The sequence below is a fragment of the Oryza brachyantha genome, chromosome 8 (genome assembly GCF_000231095.2).
Source record: "Oryza brachyantha chromosome 8, ObraRS2, whole genome shotgun sequence".
Taxonomy (NCBI): Eukaryota; Viridiplantae; Streptophyta; class Magnoliopsida; order Poales; family Poaceae; genus Oryza; species Oryza brachyantha.
In genome coordinates this window covers 13,266,244-13,282,800 of record NC_023170.2, presented here as the reverse complement: position 1 = coordinate 13,282,800, position 16,557 = coordinate 13,266,244, and the positions used below count along the sequence as shown (strand labels likewise).

The window sequence follows — 16,557 nt, the reverse complement described above, 5'->3', positions numbered from 1 at the left end:
AAGTCATTGCATTTAGAGTAAGTTTAGTATTTAGAGCAAGTTTAGTAGTATAGCCAGTTAGTAACTTTAAACATTAATATGTTATCTGCACCCAATCTAACAGCATACCTATATGTTACTACCTCTGTCTCATAATAAGTTTATTTTTTAGTTTGTAGATAAAATGTTTTGGCTAACATGAATAACACTTTATACGTGACTATTTTTTTAAAGTTTTTTAACAAAATTTTTAAATAAGACGAATGGTCAAACGTTTGGATACAGAAATTAAAAAATAAAGTTATTATGGGATAGAGGTAGTAGCTATATATACACACTAAATCATTATTACTAATCCATCTCCCATACAACGTTTTAGAGCCTTGGTACAATTGATTATAAATCTATAACCCATTTTAATTTCTCCTTGTTTCTTTTATTTCTCCTACAAAGTACGAATTTAATATGATAACTTTTAGAACCCACTTACATCACTTATTTATATATATTGTACATTACTTCCTCCTTTTTTCAATTAACGTAGTTGACTTCTGAATCTATTTTTGATGATTCGTCTTATTCAAAATAATATAATTATTGATTATTTTGTTAGGATTTAATTTATTACTAAAGCAATTTTAAGTATGATTTATAATTTTGCATATTTAAACAAAAATTATAAATAAAAAAATAGTTAAATATAAATTTAAAATCAACCGCGTCAATTAATAAAAGTCAGCGATAGGATATGATTTTATATCGGAGACGCGGTCTATTTCTATTTGAATGGCTAGTCTCATGTCAGTGTTCGAACTCGTCCAAATCTTTTTAGCCCACGCACTCATCACGGACGGCGGGTGAGGTATAGCCATCACGAATAAGGTTTTTTTTTTTCTTGACGTGCATTTACTCAGGAACATGCAGGCACACGCGTATCCCCCTCATGCATACTGAAGTCGTCGTTCGTAGTTGAGTCACTCACACTAGTCACTGCATTCCTCCAACTGAAATTCTTCAGATGTAAGACCAATAAATCATTCTTCTACATGTAAACGCCTCCATACAATTAAGTTTGTACATACCAAATGTACCAGCAAATGCTCCTACTCACTCCAAGCTATCCTCGAGTTAGTCTCACCGGTCCGGTACGTGGCCTGGTCAATTATGTCGTCACTCATCATCAGGCGTCAGCTGGTGTGTAATCAAGACTAGGTAATTAAACATAGCTACCAATTAATTTTACTTAATTTACTCCCTCCATACACAAAAATATATGACGTCGATGTAAAAGAACATATAGTCTAGTCTAGTGGAAAGGCCGGTTCTGAGTTTAAGTTTCTGTATAAGTGAATTTCAAATTATGTATTGAGGAGCTAAGTTTATAATTGGTTATAGTGATTTGAGTATCACTTAAGGTTCTGAGTTTAAGTTTGAAATTCAGATTGTGTATTGAGGAGCTAAGTTTTTAATTTAAAAAAGGCTGCATACGTCGTTTGGTTAACGTCAAATGAATAAAATGGATGGGGGTATTATGGTGGTGTTTGGGACAAGGGACTCATTTTTAGTCTCTTGTCCCATCGAATGTTTAGACGTTTATTATAAATAGTAAACGTAGAATATTAATAAAATTTATCTATAATTTTGGACTAATTCGCGAGACGAATCTATTGAGCCTAATTAATCTATGATTAGTCTATGTGATGCTACAGTAAACATGTTCTAATTATGGATTAATTAGGCTTAAAAAATTCGTCTCGCGAATTACCACTCATTTATAAAATTAGTTTTTTATTAGTCTATATTTAATACTTTAAATTAATGTCTAAACATTTGATATGACATGTGGCTAACAACCCCAATGTTACCGTCGAGAGGCACAGAAGATGACAAGCTAGATCGAGAGCAAGGAGAGACACGGGCGGCCAACGGGGCAACCAACGCATGCAACACGCACTAACGCGCGTGTACACCGCGCAAATTGAAGTTGATAGCCCACCACCCTTCTTAATGGCACCGGATCTGACCTAATCCCGCAACGGAGCGAGCTAATGCATGGCTAGCTAGCTAGCTAGCTAGGCGACCGGACAAAATTTAAGCGTCGCGCGCTCTAGCGACCACCGGCACATGGTCCAGCGCGTCACAAACTCACCGCGTGCGCGTCGACGATTATCGAACTGAATAGTATACGTACGTCCGTGCATGGCCGAGTTCGTTTGGTGATGAATAGTATAGATTTTTCCACTCGGCTTTTATATCCACGATTATCGAACTGAAAAATAATATATATTTTTATAAAGAAAATTTAAGTTCATCATCTTATTTTTTATAAGTAGATTTCTAATTATGTGATAGCTAATTTCATTCTTTATACCATTAAATAATCATAAAATTATATATTAATCTTCGTCTTTCATTAATCAAAGAACAGAGGAGCCACTGCCCACTAGTCCACCATGCAGGGGTTATCAACCATCCGACTGATGGTTAGGGACCAGGGGTAGTAATGTCCAACCATTTTATCTATAAAATTTAAGGGTCAGGTTTAAAATAAATTAAAAATAAAATTATATAAAATTTTAAGCTAATTTTTAAGAATTAAATAGAGTTATGAAATTACCTACACGCCTCAGCCATTTCCACTCCGGCCTACCGGTGGTCGGTGGACCGTACGTGTTCCTGCATGTCATTATGTCCCGTGATAGTATCATACAATCGCTATGGCCCCCGGCCCGACACTCATATATACTGGCCAGTTCTGTGACCCAAAGCGTGCAAACAGTTCTGCCCATCCATACTAAAAATGCATGGTCAATTAAATTAACATGCATGACACACACGTGCCTTCGTTGCTAATTAGACGATATTATAATGCTTCTTAAAACGGTGGCTTATAATAAGTGGTGGACTGGTGGTTCATCGAAGCTAGGATTTAAACATATGATTAAGGTCAACTTGTTAGCTTACTGTGTGTCTTCGTGGTAGTCTCCTGCCAGGGGTATTGTTTCTTTCTAGTTATATGTTTGGTGCTTGGTGGCTGAGGTTGTTGTCCTTGTGAAAAATTGATGTTGCATTTGTCCATTTTGGATGTGTGCATGCTATCGAGTCGGAGCTTATATGTTGTAAGGGGCAAGCTTCATAACGATGACATATGTTTGATGAATTCAAAGCCATGGTGTCGTCTTTTCAGCAAACTCAGTAACGATGTCTCGCATTGTGCTCCGTCGTTTGTTTTTAGCTGGTAGCGAGGATTTGTGTGTTATATGTGTGCCGAGAGGTGTTACCAACCACAATTTTTTTTTCTTATAACCTGTCTAGGTTTTTACTACTTTTTAATTGAAATATAATTTACAGTTCTCCTACCGGTTTAGTTTAAAAATAACTTTTGACATAAATTTCCTTCAAAATAAATATAATATAGTATAATTATGGTGTAGTTATGTTATAGTTTCACTGTAACTATCCTTTGCTGCTTGGATTTTTCTCCTGCCTCCCATCATAAATCTTGAAGCAATCTGACTGTCGAAAAACTGAAAGCTTTTTCCTATATTTTTTCCGTTGACAGATTGCTAGCCATTCCATTATAAATTTATAATATGACCCCAGAACAAATCTTGAAGTAACTCACCGGTCGAATTAAAAACCATTTTTTTCTCATATTGTTCTGTTGACATAATGTTAGCAATTTCATGTTTCATAATATAATATTTTCTAGTTTTAACTAGACATATATATAAACTATATACATTGATTAATATAAATAGATAAAATTATAAGATCTTATAATATATAAATAATATGGAGGAAACACAAAGTAAGAGCACTTTTGGTTGTTTGCAATCTTGGGCAATAAACCAGCTAGGCAAACCAATTTGGTGCTTTTTTTTCGCTGGGTTTGCCCTTCCGAAAAGCTTGGAAGATCATGAGGTAAGTTTCGCGTGGAGCGGAATTAGCTCTCCCGCGAGCGAGAGCTCTTCTTTGCCCCTTCTGCGGTATATACCTAACCTTATATCTCAACATTAACCTAAGTCTTTTAAAAGATATAATTTTTTCGTAGTTTAAATCTAAACTAGAAAAATTGAAGGACGGAGTATTTGTAAATAAAAAATAATTTATGAATAAAACTTTTATATATGTATTCTTAGCGATTGAAAAGCCAAAAGACTAGGAAATAAACTTCAGTTAAAAACCAAAAATCAACTTCAAATTTAAGGTTAAAAATTTAAATTTTGACTTATAAGCATAAACATAAGCGAAAAGATGGAGATAAGAGTTATTTTAGGACAGAGTAAGTATTTGTTTTTATAATTTTACAACAGAAAAATTGTTTTCATGTCTGAACAAGTGATAGTTTTTATTATTTTTTACTCTTTATGACGGATCAAAAAGCTAAAGTCCAAATAGACAATCAAACAAAAAATATATATATAAGTTACTTTAAAAAATCAAATTAATCTATTTTTTAAGCTTGTAATAACTGATACTTAATTAATTATATATTAATGATTTTTCTTATTTTCCGTGCGTAATTAGTCCACCTCCAACATAGACTTGCGAACGAAGCCTAAGCCTGAAAAAAAAAAAGCACCCCTGCCTTGCATAGTTTGCTCTAGTCGCTTTGCAGGCTTGCAGCTCAACGAGACCGACCAAAGCCAGCGCTGAGGGGACGAGCAGCAAGTTTCCCAAGCGAGCGAAGCGACCCCACATGCCATGTGCACGCTCGGGGGGACGGTGGGCCGGCCCACCAGAAATGCCTCCCGTCCAAAACGTTGGTGAGGCAGGCTTTCGTGGCCGGCTGCTGCCCGAGCTCAGCTGGGGCGTCGTCGGCGCTACAGCACACGCGGGGGAGACGGGTGGGACCAGCAGAGACGACGCGCGACGACGTGGCCCCGGTGGGACGCACTTAAATGGCGCCATGCACGCAGCAACGATGACGCCGCGAAATCGGAAGGCCAAGGGGGCAGAGGCAAAACAAACAAACGCCCAGGCTCAGGCTCGAGATGTGTGTGTGTGTGAGTGGGTACAAGCAACTGTAGAAACAGATAGAGGCTATCTTTTTGTTTTTTCTTTACAAAAATCAAATAATATATTTATACATAAAAAATAATTTACGAATAAAACTTTTATATATTCTTACTCTTAGCAATATAAAAATAAAGATTGGAAATAAACTATCATCTATTCTTTCTTCGTTATAAGCTAAAATTTAAAATTTTCAGTCTTAATTTTAGAGTTTTTAAAGTTTTTTCACCAAAATTTATTTTCCAAGTCGTTAAGAATATATATATATATATAAAAGTTTATTCATAAATTATTCTCATTTATAATTATATCATTTGACTTTTTTTCAGACAATCACCTCTTATGATGAAGAAATTCTAAAATTAACATTAGAAAGATTCCATTCAAATTTAGGTTATAAGCATTAGCAAAAGCGAAAAGAGATAACCTCGGGATGGCATGTCAGTGTGTTGCTTTGCTCACCGAGTCAATGCTGTACGTGTCGCGCGGATCCGTATGCTTTTCCTGGCGTCATGGACAGGGAAAAATTATTGCACCATTGGGTTTCGATGGCTTACAATGAGGAACAAGAACAACAACACTCATGACGCCCATGAATTCAGTTGATGGTTACTACTAGTACCAATTTGTCCGTGGCTTCTACACCGGCACGGCAACGGATGCCTGGATGGCAGAGATGGCTGGTGGCGCAAAACAGCGGCTGCGGCTCCAGTTGAGCTTGATCAGATCCACATTTACAGATGTGCATCCACGTGACAGTAGTGTGTGCAGGTACAATATCCATAAAATCAGAAATAAAAAAAGTCGATATGATTTACGAATTACGAACACATGAGCCCATTTCAATACAAGTTCGGGAACTTCGCTGGCTCTACTATTTGATTGTTTCTCTTTTAGCTTGAAAATGTGCAAAATATAAGTAGTACTACCAACGTCTACGTCTGACGACACTAGAACCAAATACTTGATTTACATGGTACAACTAGTTTTGAAATGAGAATGTGTCCAAAATCACTCTACTAGATTGTGTTATTATAACATTATCTCTCTCTACTATATATATTCATAGAAACGATGAGGGTATATTCAAAGGTATATAAAATAAACTCTTCTTTAATTCACATCAGAAATAAAAATCTATCTTATATAAATGTAAATAAGATATATTTTCTATTACCCTCATATCCTTCAATAAATGTTAAGGGTAGAATATTAGGTGTTGTTATGGGTAGCAACTATTTTTTTTCTTCTCTTTTCTTCATATCATATCATTGTATTTGCTTGTGTGATGTTGTCACCTAATAACTATTATTGTAACTGTCGTAATAAGTTTGGGCACGTATATATATAAGATTACAATAAAACTATGTAAATAGTATGTTTTATTACTTTGAGACTGAGATAATAATAAATACTACCTCCATCCCATATTATCTTCATTTTCAATTTTCAGATACAATATTTTGACTCTTCGTCTTATTTAAAATTTTTTTTACGATTAATATTGTTATCGTAAATATAAATAGTACTTTATGCGTAATTAAGTTTTTTATAATTTTTTAAATAAGACGAATACTCAAAATATGAGATATAGAAATCGAAAAATAAAATTAGGCCTTGTTTAGTTCGCAAATTTTTTTCCAAAAACATCACATCAAATATTTGGACACCTAAATAAAGCATTAAATATAAATGAACCAAAAAAACTAATTGCATAGTTACGGAAGAAATCTTGAGACAAATCTTTTAAGCCTAATTAGTCCGTGATTAACCATAAGTGCTACAGTAATCAACATGTGCTAATAACTGATTAATTAGGCTCAAAAAATTTGTCTCGCGGTTTCGAGTCTAGCCATCCGATATCCGATCTCATGACACTTTTCATGGAAATATTTCTACGATTTCTCCTTTTTCTATTTCCCCAAGGGCCCACCACTCCAGTAAAGCAGCAGCGCAGTAACCGTGCGTGTTCGTCTACCACGCCCACCTCCTTCCCCTGCACTCTGCACGCCGCACGCGAGAAATCTGCAGGAGTTCGTCGCACGGCACAGCTCGGCCGCCCCGGGATCCCATCGCAGCCGATCCCTCGCGACGCAGGGAGGAGGCCAACGAAGAGGAGGAGGAGGCGGCGGCGGTTACCGGTCCGGCGTCGGCGGGGCTCCTCCCGCGGGCGAGCCGAGGTGAGTTTATAACTTTGAAGATTAAGCACATTACTGCTAGTACGTTCTGGTCGTTGCTTTGATTCCCCGATCGACGATCGAAATTGGTTCGTGCGTGAAGCTGCATTCTCTATGCGAGTTCTCCTAATCCCCTCATCCTTAAACCCCTATGTGCTTCCTCCATTTGTTTTGAAAGCGATTCGTTGAATTTCTGTGGTATCGGAGAAATTTGTTTCCTAATCCGATTCCGTTGTCGTAAGCATTCTTCACCACGTTCGAAATTCCAAACGCTTTCGATTTTTTTTCCCTCTGATCGCTCTCATGAATTCGGGACGGTTCCTATTCCTAGTAATCGGGAAGAGCCCATTCGTTTTACTACTTGAAACGTTTTCGAAACAGGAGATTTTGTTTGTGGGGCAGACGATTCGAGTTGGCCTCGCGTTCCAGCGAGCGTGCGTGCGTGGGTGGGTGGGTGCGCTGTCGATGCGATCCATCCGTACGGGGGGCGCTTTGAGAAAAAGGATGAACCCTTTGCGCCAAAGTTAAGCGTCCCTTTCCGTGCGATTGGGCTCTGATTCGCTGTTCGCACGTACTGATGATGTACACTGCGAGCGTGGATTATTCAGGGAGAAAGGCCCCTCGATTTGGGTCGTGTATACGCCATCGAGCTAGCTTGATTTCCTTCTCTTTTTTTGCTTGCCCCATTTGATCCTATCCGATTTGGAGAATTTAGGAAATCCTGACCATGTATTCAACTGAATATTTTGACTGTTGCATCGGCTAGCGCTATATGCCTATATCTATATATGAATCCTTGGCTACTTATGGTAGGCCTGGTACTGTGCTGCTGTTTTCATCTACCACTTGTCTCTCTTCCTCGGCATTTTTGATTTGGATGTCATGCACTCCTCTGCATGTACAAATTCACCGAGACTCCAATTTAAGGTCAGTCTCGTATAGTTTCATGGTACAGTTACAAACTAGGTAACCGAGCTAGATAAGTTTTATGGGGATGAAACTCCTATCTCATCTCATGAAGTTTTCTCGTTTAATGACTCTGTCAAGTCAACAATTTTGCTGACGTGACATCTTATTTAATATGATGACACCCTTATGAAACATGCATTGAGACTAGTCTAAACTTCCAGCCAAATATACTTTATTTGGTAAAATAGGTGACTCATGTATTGGGCTTGGAAAAACGGAGAGACAAATTGGATTTGAAAAGGTAAACAACATTATAGTCTTTATGTATTTATATTGATTTGTAGCATAAGATAAGCTAAAAATAAAGTCACCGGAGTACAATGCAAGTTTGTATTATTCTTCTGGAATGGTAAAGTGTTAATGAAATGCCTGTTTCCCATGCTGCTTCTAGTGAAGAAAAACTAGTATTAAATCTTTAAGGAAAAAGTAGAATACATTTTCTACATACAGAGATCCATGTCGCATGGATGCATGTGTCCCTGTCGGGTCCAATAAGTTATGAATCGCCAGGTGAAAAAGTGAACTTATTAATTCTCTCCTCGTCCTTGGTCGAACTTATCCATGTTACTACCATGTAGCAGAGCAATTGGCATTTCACAGCAAGAAGCCATCTTTGATTAATTATCATACCTGCAGTTACTGCACTGTTGCAATTCTGTAGGCCCCAAGCAAACACGGGAGCTTTCTTTTCCTCCTTGGGGCACTTTGCGCCCACCCGACCATGGCATCACACCGCGAGAGGGACCGGAGGGCAGTAGCAACAAATTGGACAATTCTTACATGCAGATGGCCGTGACACTAGGTTGTCTCCATCCATCGTTGTGAGTAATGTGCAATCGTCCATGCTGTTTGGTTGCCTGCATTTGCCGTTCTTTGACGTGGTGGCCGGTGGGGGATGGGGAGGGGAGGGGAGGGGAGCCTTCTTGCTTGTCTGTTTGTTTGGCTATGATTGTGTCAGAGGTTAATGCACGCATGCATATTTCGATTATATATCTGCTTATCCTGGTGGTTGGCGTCGTCTTGTGGTAGATCTCTCTGATTTTGCTGCTGTGGAGAGTAGTGCAGCTTGATGAGAGGAGCTGGCCAGTACATCAATGCGCGCGTATCTTGGAGCGGCTATTCGACTCCATGGATGCCGTGAAGGCCGAGGCGAAGAAGGCGGCTGGTACCGTCGACAGCGCCCTGCGACGGCCGCTGGTGCCGTCCGAGAAGAACATTGCCGCTCCGGCACCTCGGAGGAGGGAGGTGGCCTCCAGGTTCAAGGCTGGCGTGCCGCCGGCACCGGCGCCGGCTGCTTCTTCGGCGAGGCGATGCACGTCTCCAAGTCTTAGCCGGCCTTCAGCAGCTGAATGCACAGCATCGACAAACAGAGCGCAGTCAGCTGAGAGGAGGAGGTCTTCGACGCCTTCTTCCAGTTCGACGCCCTCCGGCGGCTGTGCTGCGTCGAGGTCTAGGACGCCGGTGCGTGATACCACAGCCACCGAGGTACGTGGCATCTCTCGTCGTGCAACCAGTACAAAGCCCCCTGATGGGTTGTGGGCATCAGCTCGGAGGTCGTCTCCATGGCTTCAGCCAGAGTCTGTGGCAATGGCAACACCGGCCACGAAGAGAGACAGGCTTCCCCATGTCTCATCGTCTGACCAGAGTCACCAGACCAAAGTGCAGCCAAGAACCGTAGCTGAGGCTGAGAGGAAAAGGAGTCCTCTCAGAGGGAGGAATATTGGCAACCAATGTGAGAATGCTCGGCCATCAGAAACTCCGAACAAGAGGGTCGTTGAGCAACACCGATGGCCGGCGGCAATGATGAGTGGCCGTGGCTCTGCAGGCTTAACTTCGAGAAACAATGGAGTTGCTGACACGCCTATCAGGTCTGTCACTCCATCAAACACTACAAGAGGGCATTCACCAAGGAGGATTTACCCTGCTGATGTCAAAGCCAATGGTCTGAATCAACCATTGAACGGATTGGCAAAGAGATTGGCTATGCATGAGAGCAGAAGAGACGATAAGACAGAGTCTAGTACTGATGATGTTTCTTCACAGACGTCAGAATGCTCTAAATCTGCTGCTCGCCCAAGCAGGACTCTGTCTTCACCTGTCCCGGTTCTACATCGCTCGTCATCACCAAACAAGGTCTTGTCAGCTGCATCCTCTACTTCTACGAACTTTCAAAGTCCATCGAGGACAAGGCCTTCGGCACCTTGCCGATCACGATGCTGTTCAACAGCATCAGGCGTTACACAACCTGTTTTTAACTATATAGTTGATGCGAGGAAAGTGAAGAAGAGCGCAAGCCAGATTGAGAATATCCACCAATTACGTCTGCTGTATAATAGCCACCTGCAGTGGCAGTTTGTAAATGCTCGTTCAGAAGATACACTATCCTTCCAAAAGAGCAGTGTTGAGGTATGCTATTTTGATTTTGTTCCTTTCTGTTTTCAAATTTCTAAAGTCGACTTTCATTCATGCATATTCTACAATTTTCTTCTACGAGATGATAGGAAGAGCAACTCCTGTGATAGAAGTACAACTATTTGGCGAGTTTAAGATTGCAGGACAAGAGTTTGAAAGATGTAATCATGTCCTTGCACTTTGTTTCACGTGTAGTTTAATTTTCTTTCTTTCGTGATATCACTGTAGTTTTGAGTGTGAAATAAAGCAGCATAAAAGTTTTTGCTCAAGTTTGTGCCTTGATGCAACCGTTGTTTCTTTAGTGGGTACATTTTCTTTAGTTTTTGATTAACCCAGCAATGTTCAACTAATGTAATGTTTCTCTCCTCCCATATAAAACAGAGTGTTCTTTATAGTGTGTGGAAAAGTATCTTGAAGCTGCGGGATTCGGTTACAGTGAGAAGAACTGATGTGCAACTCCTGCAGCAAGAACTCAAGCTATACTATATTTTAAAAGAGCAGGTGCTTTTTCATGCATCAACTAATTTTTGTATTATTCTTGGCTTCAATCATGGAAATACTGCATAGTTTGTCACATATGCTATATAAATGCATCAACAAAATTCTTTTATGCTCCTAACTCATCTGTTCAATGTCCCTAAATTTTATTTTAACTGTACAAGCCCATGCATTTTTTTTGTCCCCAATGTGTACTAGAAAAGACTTAGGCCGCATTCGTTTGAGCGCCAGTAAGTTAACTTACCCCGACGCGAAAAACGTAGTAATAGATTAGTATATGATTAATTAATTACTAATTATTAAAAAAATATAAAATAGATTAATATGATTTTTTAAAACAACTTCCCTATAGAAATTTTTTGCAAAAAATACATCATTTAGCAGTTTAGGAAGTATGCGCGCAAAAACGAGAGAGATAAGTTAACTAAGAGGGGCCCGAATGCGGCCTCAAATGAGCATATTACCCTAGTCCTCAGAAAAGAAGGCATATTAGCCTTGCTTGGCTCATAACCTTAAGTGAGAAATCACCCTCCTGGCCCAGCAAGGGGATTTTCTAGCCTATGATATTTTAAAAAGAATACCACATGGTCAGAATTATCAAAATCATTGAAATTTAATGAATAGACATTGAATTTTTGAAAAATTTACCAAATTTGAAGGGATGCACTCGGAGGCAGAACAAAAGTTCTAAGTTGGCTGAAATTGGCCTCTAAAAGTGCTTCCCTTAAAATTTGATTCGAAGTCATTCAAAATTTGAAAAATATGAAAAATAATTGTAGTTACCTCATTCCCACTACAAAATCATTTTCTAATTTGGTTTAAATTCATTCAGTTTATATTTTCAAATTCAGGGTGAAAATATCATAAATTTTAAATTTCTAGTGATTTCGGTAATTTACACCCCCTCCCCCCTCCCAAAAGTTTGTTTTTTTTCCAAATTTTGTTGGAACTCATTAAAAAGTGTGAATATTTGGTGTTTTGGGTAATTAGCCACTTACACTTTTTTATGTCCAAAAGAAATCTTGGTGCTTTTACTCACCATATTGTTGTGATTCAGATTGCTTACCTTCAGCATTGGCCGGCACTAGAAGGAGAGAACGGTAGTACTTTAATTGGGGCTATTGAGGCTTTACAAGCATGCACACTTCGCCTTCCAGTTACATCAGGAGCACAGGTGCGTGGTTGCTTAATGTCAAATGATCTTGCATTTGCACTTGCAGTTACACTTATGTTGCTTTATCTGGGACGTTGACAATTCCGTTATATTAATAGGCAGATGCTGTTGCAGTTAAGAATTCTATAAGCTCCGCTGTTGATGTTATGCAAGCTTTGAGTTCCTCAATTCTGTACCTCCTTTCAAAGGTAAGAAACACACATGCGCCGTAAATTATTTTGTAAATGGAGGAAGAGCTCTGGTTCTAATGTTGAATTTTTGTCAGAATATTGTTTCTTTGATAAAACTAAAACTTTTAAATTAGTATACTGTACCTCGCCTGTCAATTTTAAAGATACAAAAGCCTTGTTGCTTTTATTGACATTTATTAGGATATGCGTACCAGGTTGAAGGTAGGACGTCTTTGGTTTCTGAACTTTCAGACATGGCAAGACAAGAAAAGGGTGCCCTTGGTGAGTGTAGAGAGCTCTTAGCTACGGCTGCAAAATTACAGGTATTTATGAATCACCGTCTGGCCAAAAAGCTTTGCTCCTAATTTCAAACGAACATTCCACTTTAAACGCCCCACCAGTTATCACAGTAGCTGACTAGCTTACCCACCCTTTTATGTTCAAGAACCTTTGGAAACATCGTACTTTTTGTTGGTTACTCGACTTGTTTTCTGCATTAACCCAACCACTCTGGTTGGTCAACCTGCCGGACACAATTTGCCGACACAGCCAGAGGACTACATAAATCTGTATAAATCCATGTAGCATGTCCTGCAAGAGTTGCATACCTAGTCAGATCTGGATTGTTTCATTCATGGGACGAAACTTCTGGTTATTGCGCGATTGGAAACCGACAATTTCTGGTAGGCATCAATGTCCTAGTTATGGGGCCTTTTTTTAGGTAGCTATATTCCATTTCTCATGATTCATAAGATATATTAGGGTGATTTTTTGGATTTTTCATAAAAAAAACCAAACAGCATAATTATAAAGAAAAAATAAATTATGAATAAAACTTTTATACACGTATTTTAACAATCTAAATGCTAAGGCTAGAAAATCAATGAAAAAACCCTAAATCAATTCCAAATTTTGGTGTCCGACAGCTTTTCCAGAAAAAACGACTCTAAATTTAAAGTTAAAAATTTAAATTTTGGCTAGCATAAGCAAAAGCGAAAAGATTGGGGGATTGTCTCCTTTCATACACCCAAGTCTGCATATGTAGCACATGTTAAGCGCAACTAAACTATGTATTACTGTATGCAAACATCAACTCAATCCTTGGTGTTTCAGGTACAGGAGTCCAGCCTCCGTACGCATCTGATGCAACTGAGGGAAGGAGTTTTAGGATGACTTCGATAATCCAAATTGAAGAAACCAGTTATGCTCTCAACAGGTACAGGCAGTGTAAAAATGGAGCGTACATACAATCCTGAAGTAACACCCCCTTGGGAGAATGCATGGCCTGATGCTCTGCAGGCTGCAGCTTACAGTGCTTAGAAAATTGAAAGATGAAACAGTTGTCTTTGAACAGACTTTTAACTTGGGTGGTCGGGGTGTATACTCACACCTCTCACCGAGTGAGTTAGGTCACTTCCTTACGTCTCATTGTGTTTATGGAAGATAGAAGATGATTTGATTCGAGTGTAAATGTTTCTTCGATGTACAGTTCATTCAGTTTCATCCACTCCTAGACTCTTAGTTTTGGTGTTACACTTTTAGGTAATGGCAGTTTCTCATTGATAGACTGTCCTGCTTACCTATTCAAACCGATTGCAAACGAAATTGGGATAGGAAAGAGAAAGTGGCAATAGGTGTTTTTCTTTTCCTATTATGATCGAGTGGAAAATAAAATCCAATATGGGTCAGTTGAGCTACGGCGAGGAATGCTCGGAGGTTTTCTAGCTACTGCCAGGTGGTGTGCTAACTGACCTAGCTTTGAAGTCTCATCTCTCAATAAATTCTGATATGAGTTCTCTTTATCTCATATCAGCATTGAGTTCGGTTTACGTCCTCAACTATAGTATGAATTACTCATAGTCTAATAAAGAGTTTATGTCCTATGTGGCCAATACCTAGCAATCTAATATGGAGAATAGAACTAAAAAGTTATTATGTGGCTCACATAGTCACATGTCATCTCTCACATTCCCCTTCTCACTTGTCTCCTCTCCTTTGCTTCAAGCTCCCATCATAGGTTGGAGGAGATGTATGACGCGACTGCCTCATCTTGTTCTAGCCTTGCTTCCGTCTCTTAGAGGAGGAGATGCAAAGCCCAACAACTGGCTTGTTGAGCTTGAGGTCTTCCTCCGCCTTTTTAAGCTCTGGCCCACTCGTGTCGGGAGTTAATAAGTGGGGCCTGGAGCTCCGCTTGATGGAGATAGCAAGGTGGTAGGAGGAAGAGCAAGGTGGCTGCTGTGGCTTTGCCTGATGCACACTAAAAGGTGGGCGGAGAAAGAACAGGGTTGTGGCTAGAGCTTCGCCCAATCTCGCCATAAGGATGGTGGTCGCTACTAGCCTATGCCACCCACACTAGAGGATTGAGGGCATTCACACCCAACCATGAGTGGTTCCCTCTGTTGGTCCTCTTTAGAAACTCAATCAACCATGCCCACTACCCCTAGCCACCGACACTAACTGTGCTCTTGTGCATCCAGGAAGATGGAAGGTGCAATATCAGAGGTTGGAGAAAAGGGGGAGAATCGATGGAGGTTGGGGAGGTATGTTGTCATCAAATTCCTCTTTGCAACCCCTTTCCCAGCGTTGGTACAAGCATCCTCTCTGGCGACCTCATTGAACGAACCTTAAGCCTTTTTCCTTAGCATTAGCGCAAACATCTTCTCTCGCGACCCTACCACCAGCAGACCTCAAGCCTCCCCCAAGATGTCACGGGTTCCTGAGAGAGGGAGAAAGTTGTTTCCATGTAAAATTGATCTACACAAAAATACTGTAGTCCTCGTACTTTCGTGTCGGCAAACGGATGCTTTTAAGCAAAGCAACAGAGAATTCCTCTCTTTCATAGATGTAACCAACCGTTTTCGAGCACACCACGACAAAGATAATAACGATGAAAATAAATGCAAAAAATTAGATGAACATAAAAAGAAACAAGTGGAAATTGATGAATTGTTTTTCTCGAGAGGCCCTCCAACTGACCGAATGTATATATGGGAATATGCCACCTATGCATATAGAAACTCTATGCAAATTTGTTTTTAATTTAGCACTACTGAATATGATATGATCTTAACCAAATAAATAACTACCAAAAATAAATTTGCTTTGTATAATGCGCTTTACTCTGGCAGGGAAATCGTGAGATGAAACTTTTAAGTCTAATTAATACATGATTAGACATATATGTTACAGGAACCTACATATGCTAATGACGGATTAATTAGACTCAAAAGATTCATCTCATGGTTTTCTTGACTGAATATGTAATTTATTTTATAATTAGACTATGTTTAATATTTTAAATATGTCCGTATATCTTACGTGATGTTTTTTGAAGAAAAATTACAAGCTGAACAAGACCTAAATGGGGCCATAGCGTAGAAAATATCCGTCCCCTCGCGTTGATGGACGGGCTTATCTCATCCGACGGTTAAGAGCAGGTACAATAGCAGGGCATGATTAGTTCCATGAATCTCACTGCACTGACCATAGTAAACTCCTTCTCGTTGTACCGGGATGGAGGTAAGATTTGAACGACCAGGTACAGCATCACGGGACTCCATCTCGCATTCGATCCCCCTCCTTTCCCTGAAAGAGTCGAGGTCTCTCTGGACTTCTCTTTTGCCTCTCTCCCAGATTCAGAAAAAGGGAGGAAGAGGGCCTCTCGACGGGAGTGATTCCCCGAAAAGAGCTCCTTCAGCGCCCGGGGATTGACGTCGGACTGGAGTCGGCTCAACATGAAATCAAGCATGGTGCGATAGTCTTCTTCACGGAGCTCCTCTCCATTCTTCAGAGTAATATCACGCAATGTGTCCAGAATCTGGGCGTGACAGGCGCGGGCCTTTTAGTCAGCTATAAGTATATTTTAATGAGATAAGAGGAAGAGAGGTGGGCTACTAATTTATAGCCAGCTGTATACGGGCTCCAAAACAAAATATGTGTATGACATGTAGGACTATATATTAATGTTTTGAAGGTAACTAATATATAAGTTAGCTATTATATTAACTATATATATGAATTAGAGTCAGTAGCTCGGTACTCTAGGATACCTCCCGTCACATCCAACGGCTCGCGGTCACTCCGTGCACATGGCCCAAGATTTCGAAGTTCGCCTACCACCCCGGCGCCCGACCAGAAGCTGAACCATTGCGTTTATCAC

The 16,557-nt window shown here is 39.8% G+C and overlaps 1 protein-coding gene across 2 annotated transcripts; it reads left to right on the top strand.

The window, feature by feature from the left end:
• Positions 1–9,076: 9,076 nt before the first annotated feature.
• On the top strand, positions 9,077–13,905 carry LOC102721571 (QWRF motif-containing protein 4-like). 2 transcript variants are annotated; one of them, XM_006659388.3, is made up of 6 exons: positions 9,083–10,550; positions 10,938–11,057; positions 12,112–12,228; positions 12,327–12,416; positions 12,614–12,721; positions 13,512–13,905. In XM_006659388.3, the coding sequence occupies exons 1-6, from the start codon at positions 9,273–9,275 to the stop codon at positions 13,569–13,571; spliced, it is 1,773 nt and encodes a 590-aa protein (XP_006659451.1). In that variant the 5' UTR covers positions 9,083–9,272; the 3' UTR covers positions 13,572–13,905. The 2 variants fall into 2 exon arrangements, with proteins under 2 accessions (XP_006659452.1, XP_006659451.1); XM_006659389.3 differs by lacking the exons at positions 12,614–12,721; positions 13,512–13,905 and having other exon boundaries at positions 9,077–10,550; positions 12,331–12,400.
• The last annotated feature ends 2,652 nt before the right edge of the window (positions 13,906–16,557 follow it).

Excerpts from the sequence above, each read along its gene's own strand:
- LOC102721571 (XM_006659388.3), top strand. The coding sequence starts at position 9,273 with ATGGATGCCGTGAAGGCCGAGGCGAAGAAGGCGGCTGGTACCGTCGAC. Across the intron at positions 10,551-10,937 it reads TCCAAAAGAGCAGTGTTGAG|AGTGTTCTTTATAGTGTGTG; the intron begins GTATGCTATTTT and ends CATATAAAACAG. Across the intron at positions 11,058-12,111 it reads ACTATATTTTAAAAGAGCAG|ATTGCTTACCTTCAGCATTG; the intron begins GTGCTTTTTCAT and ends GTTGTGATTCAG.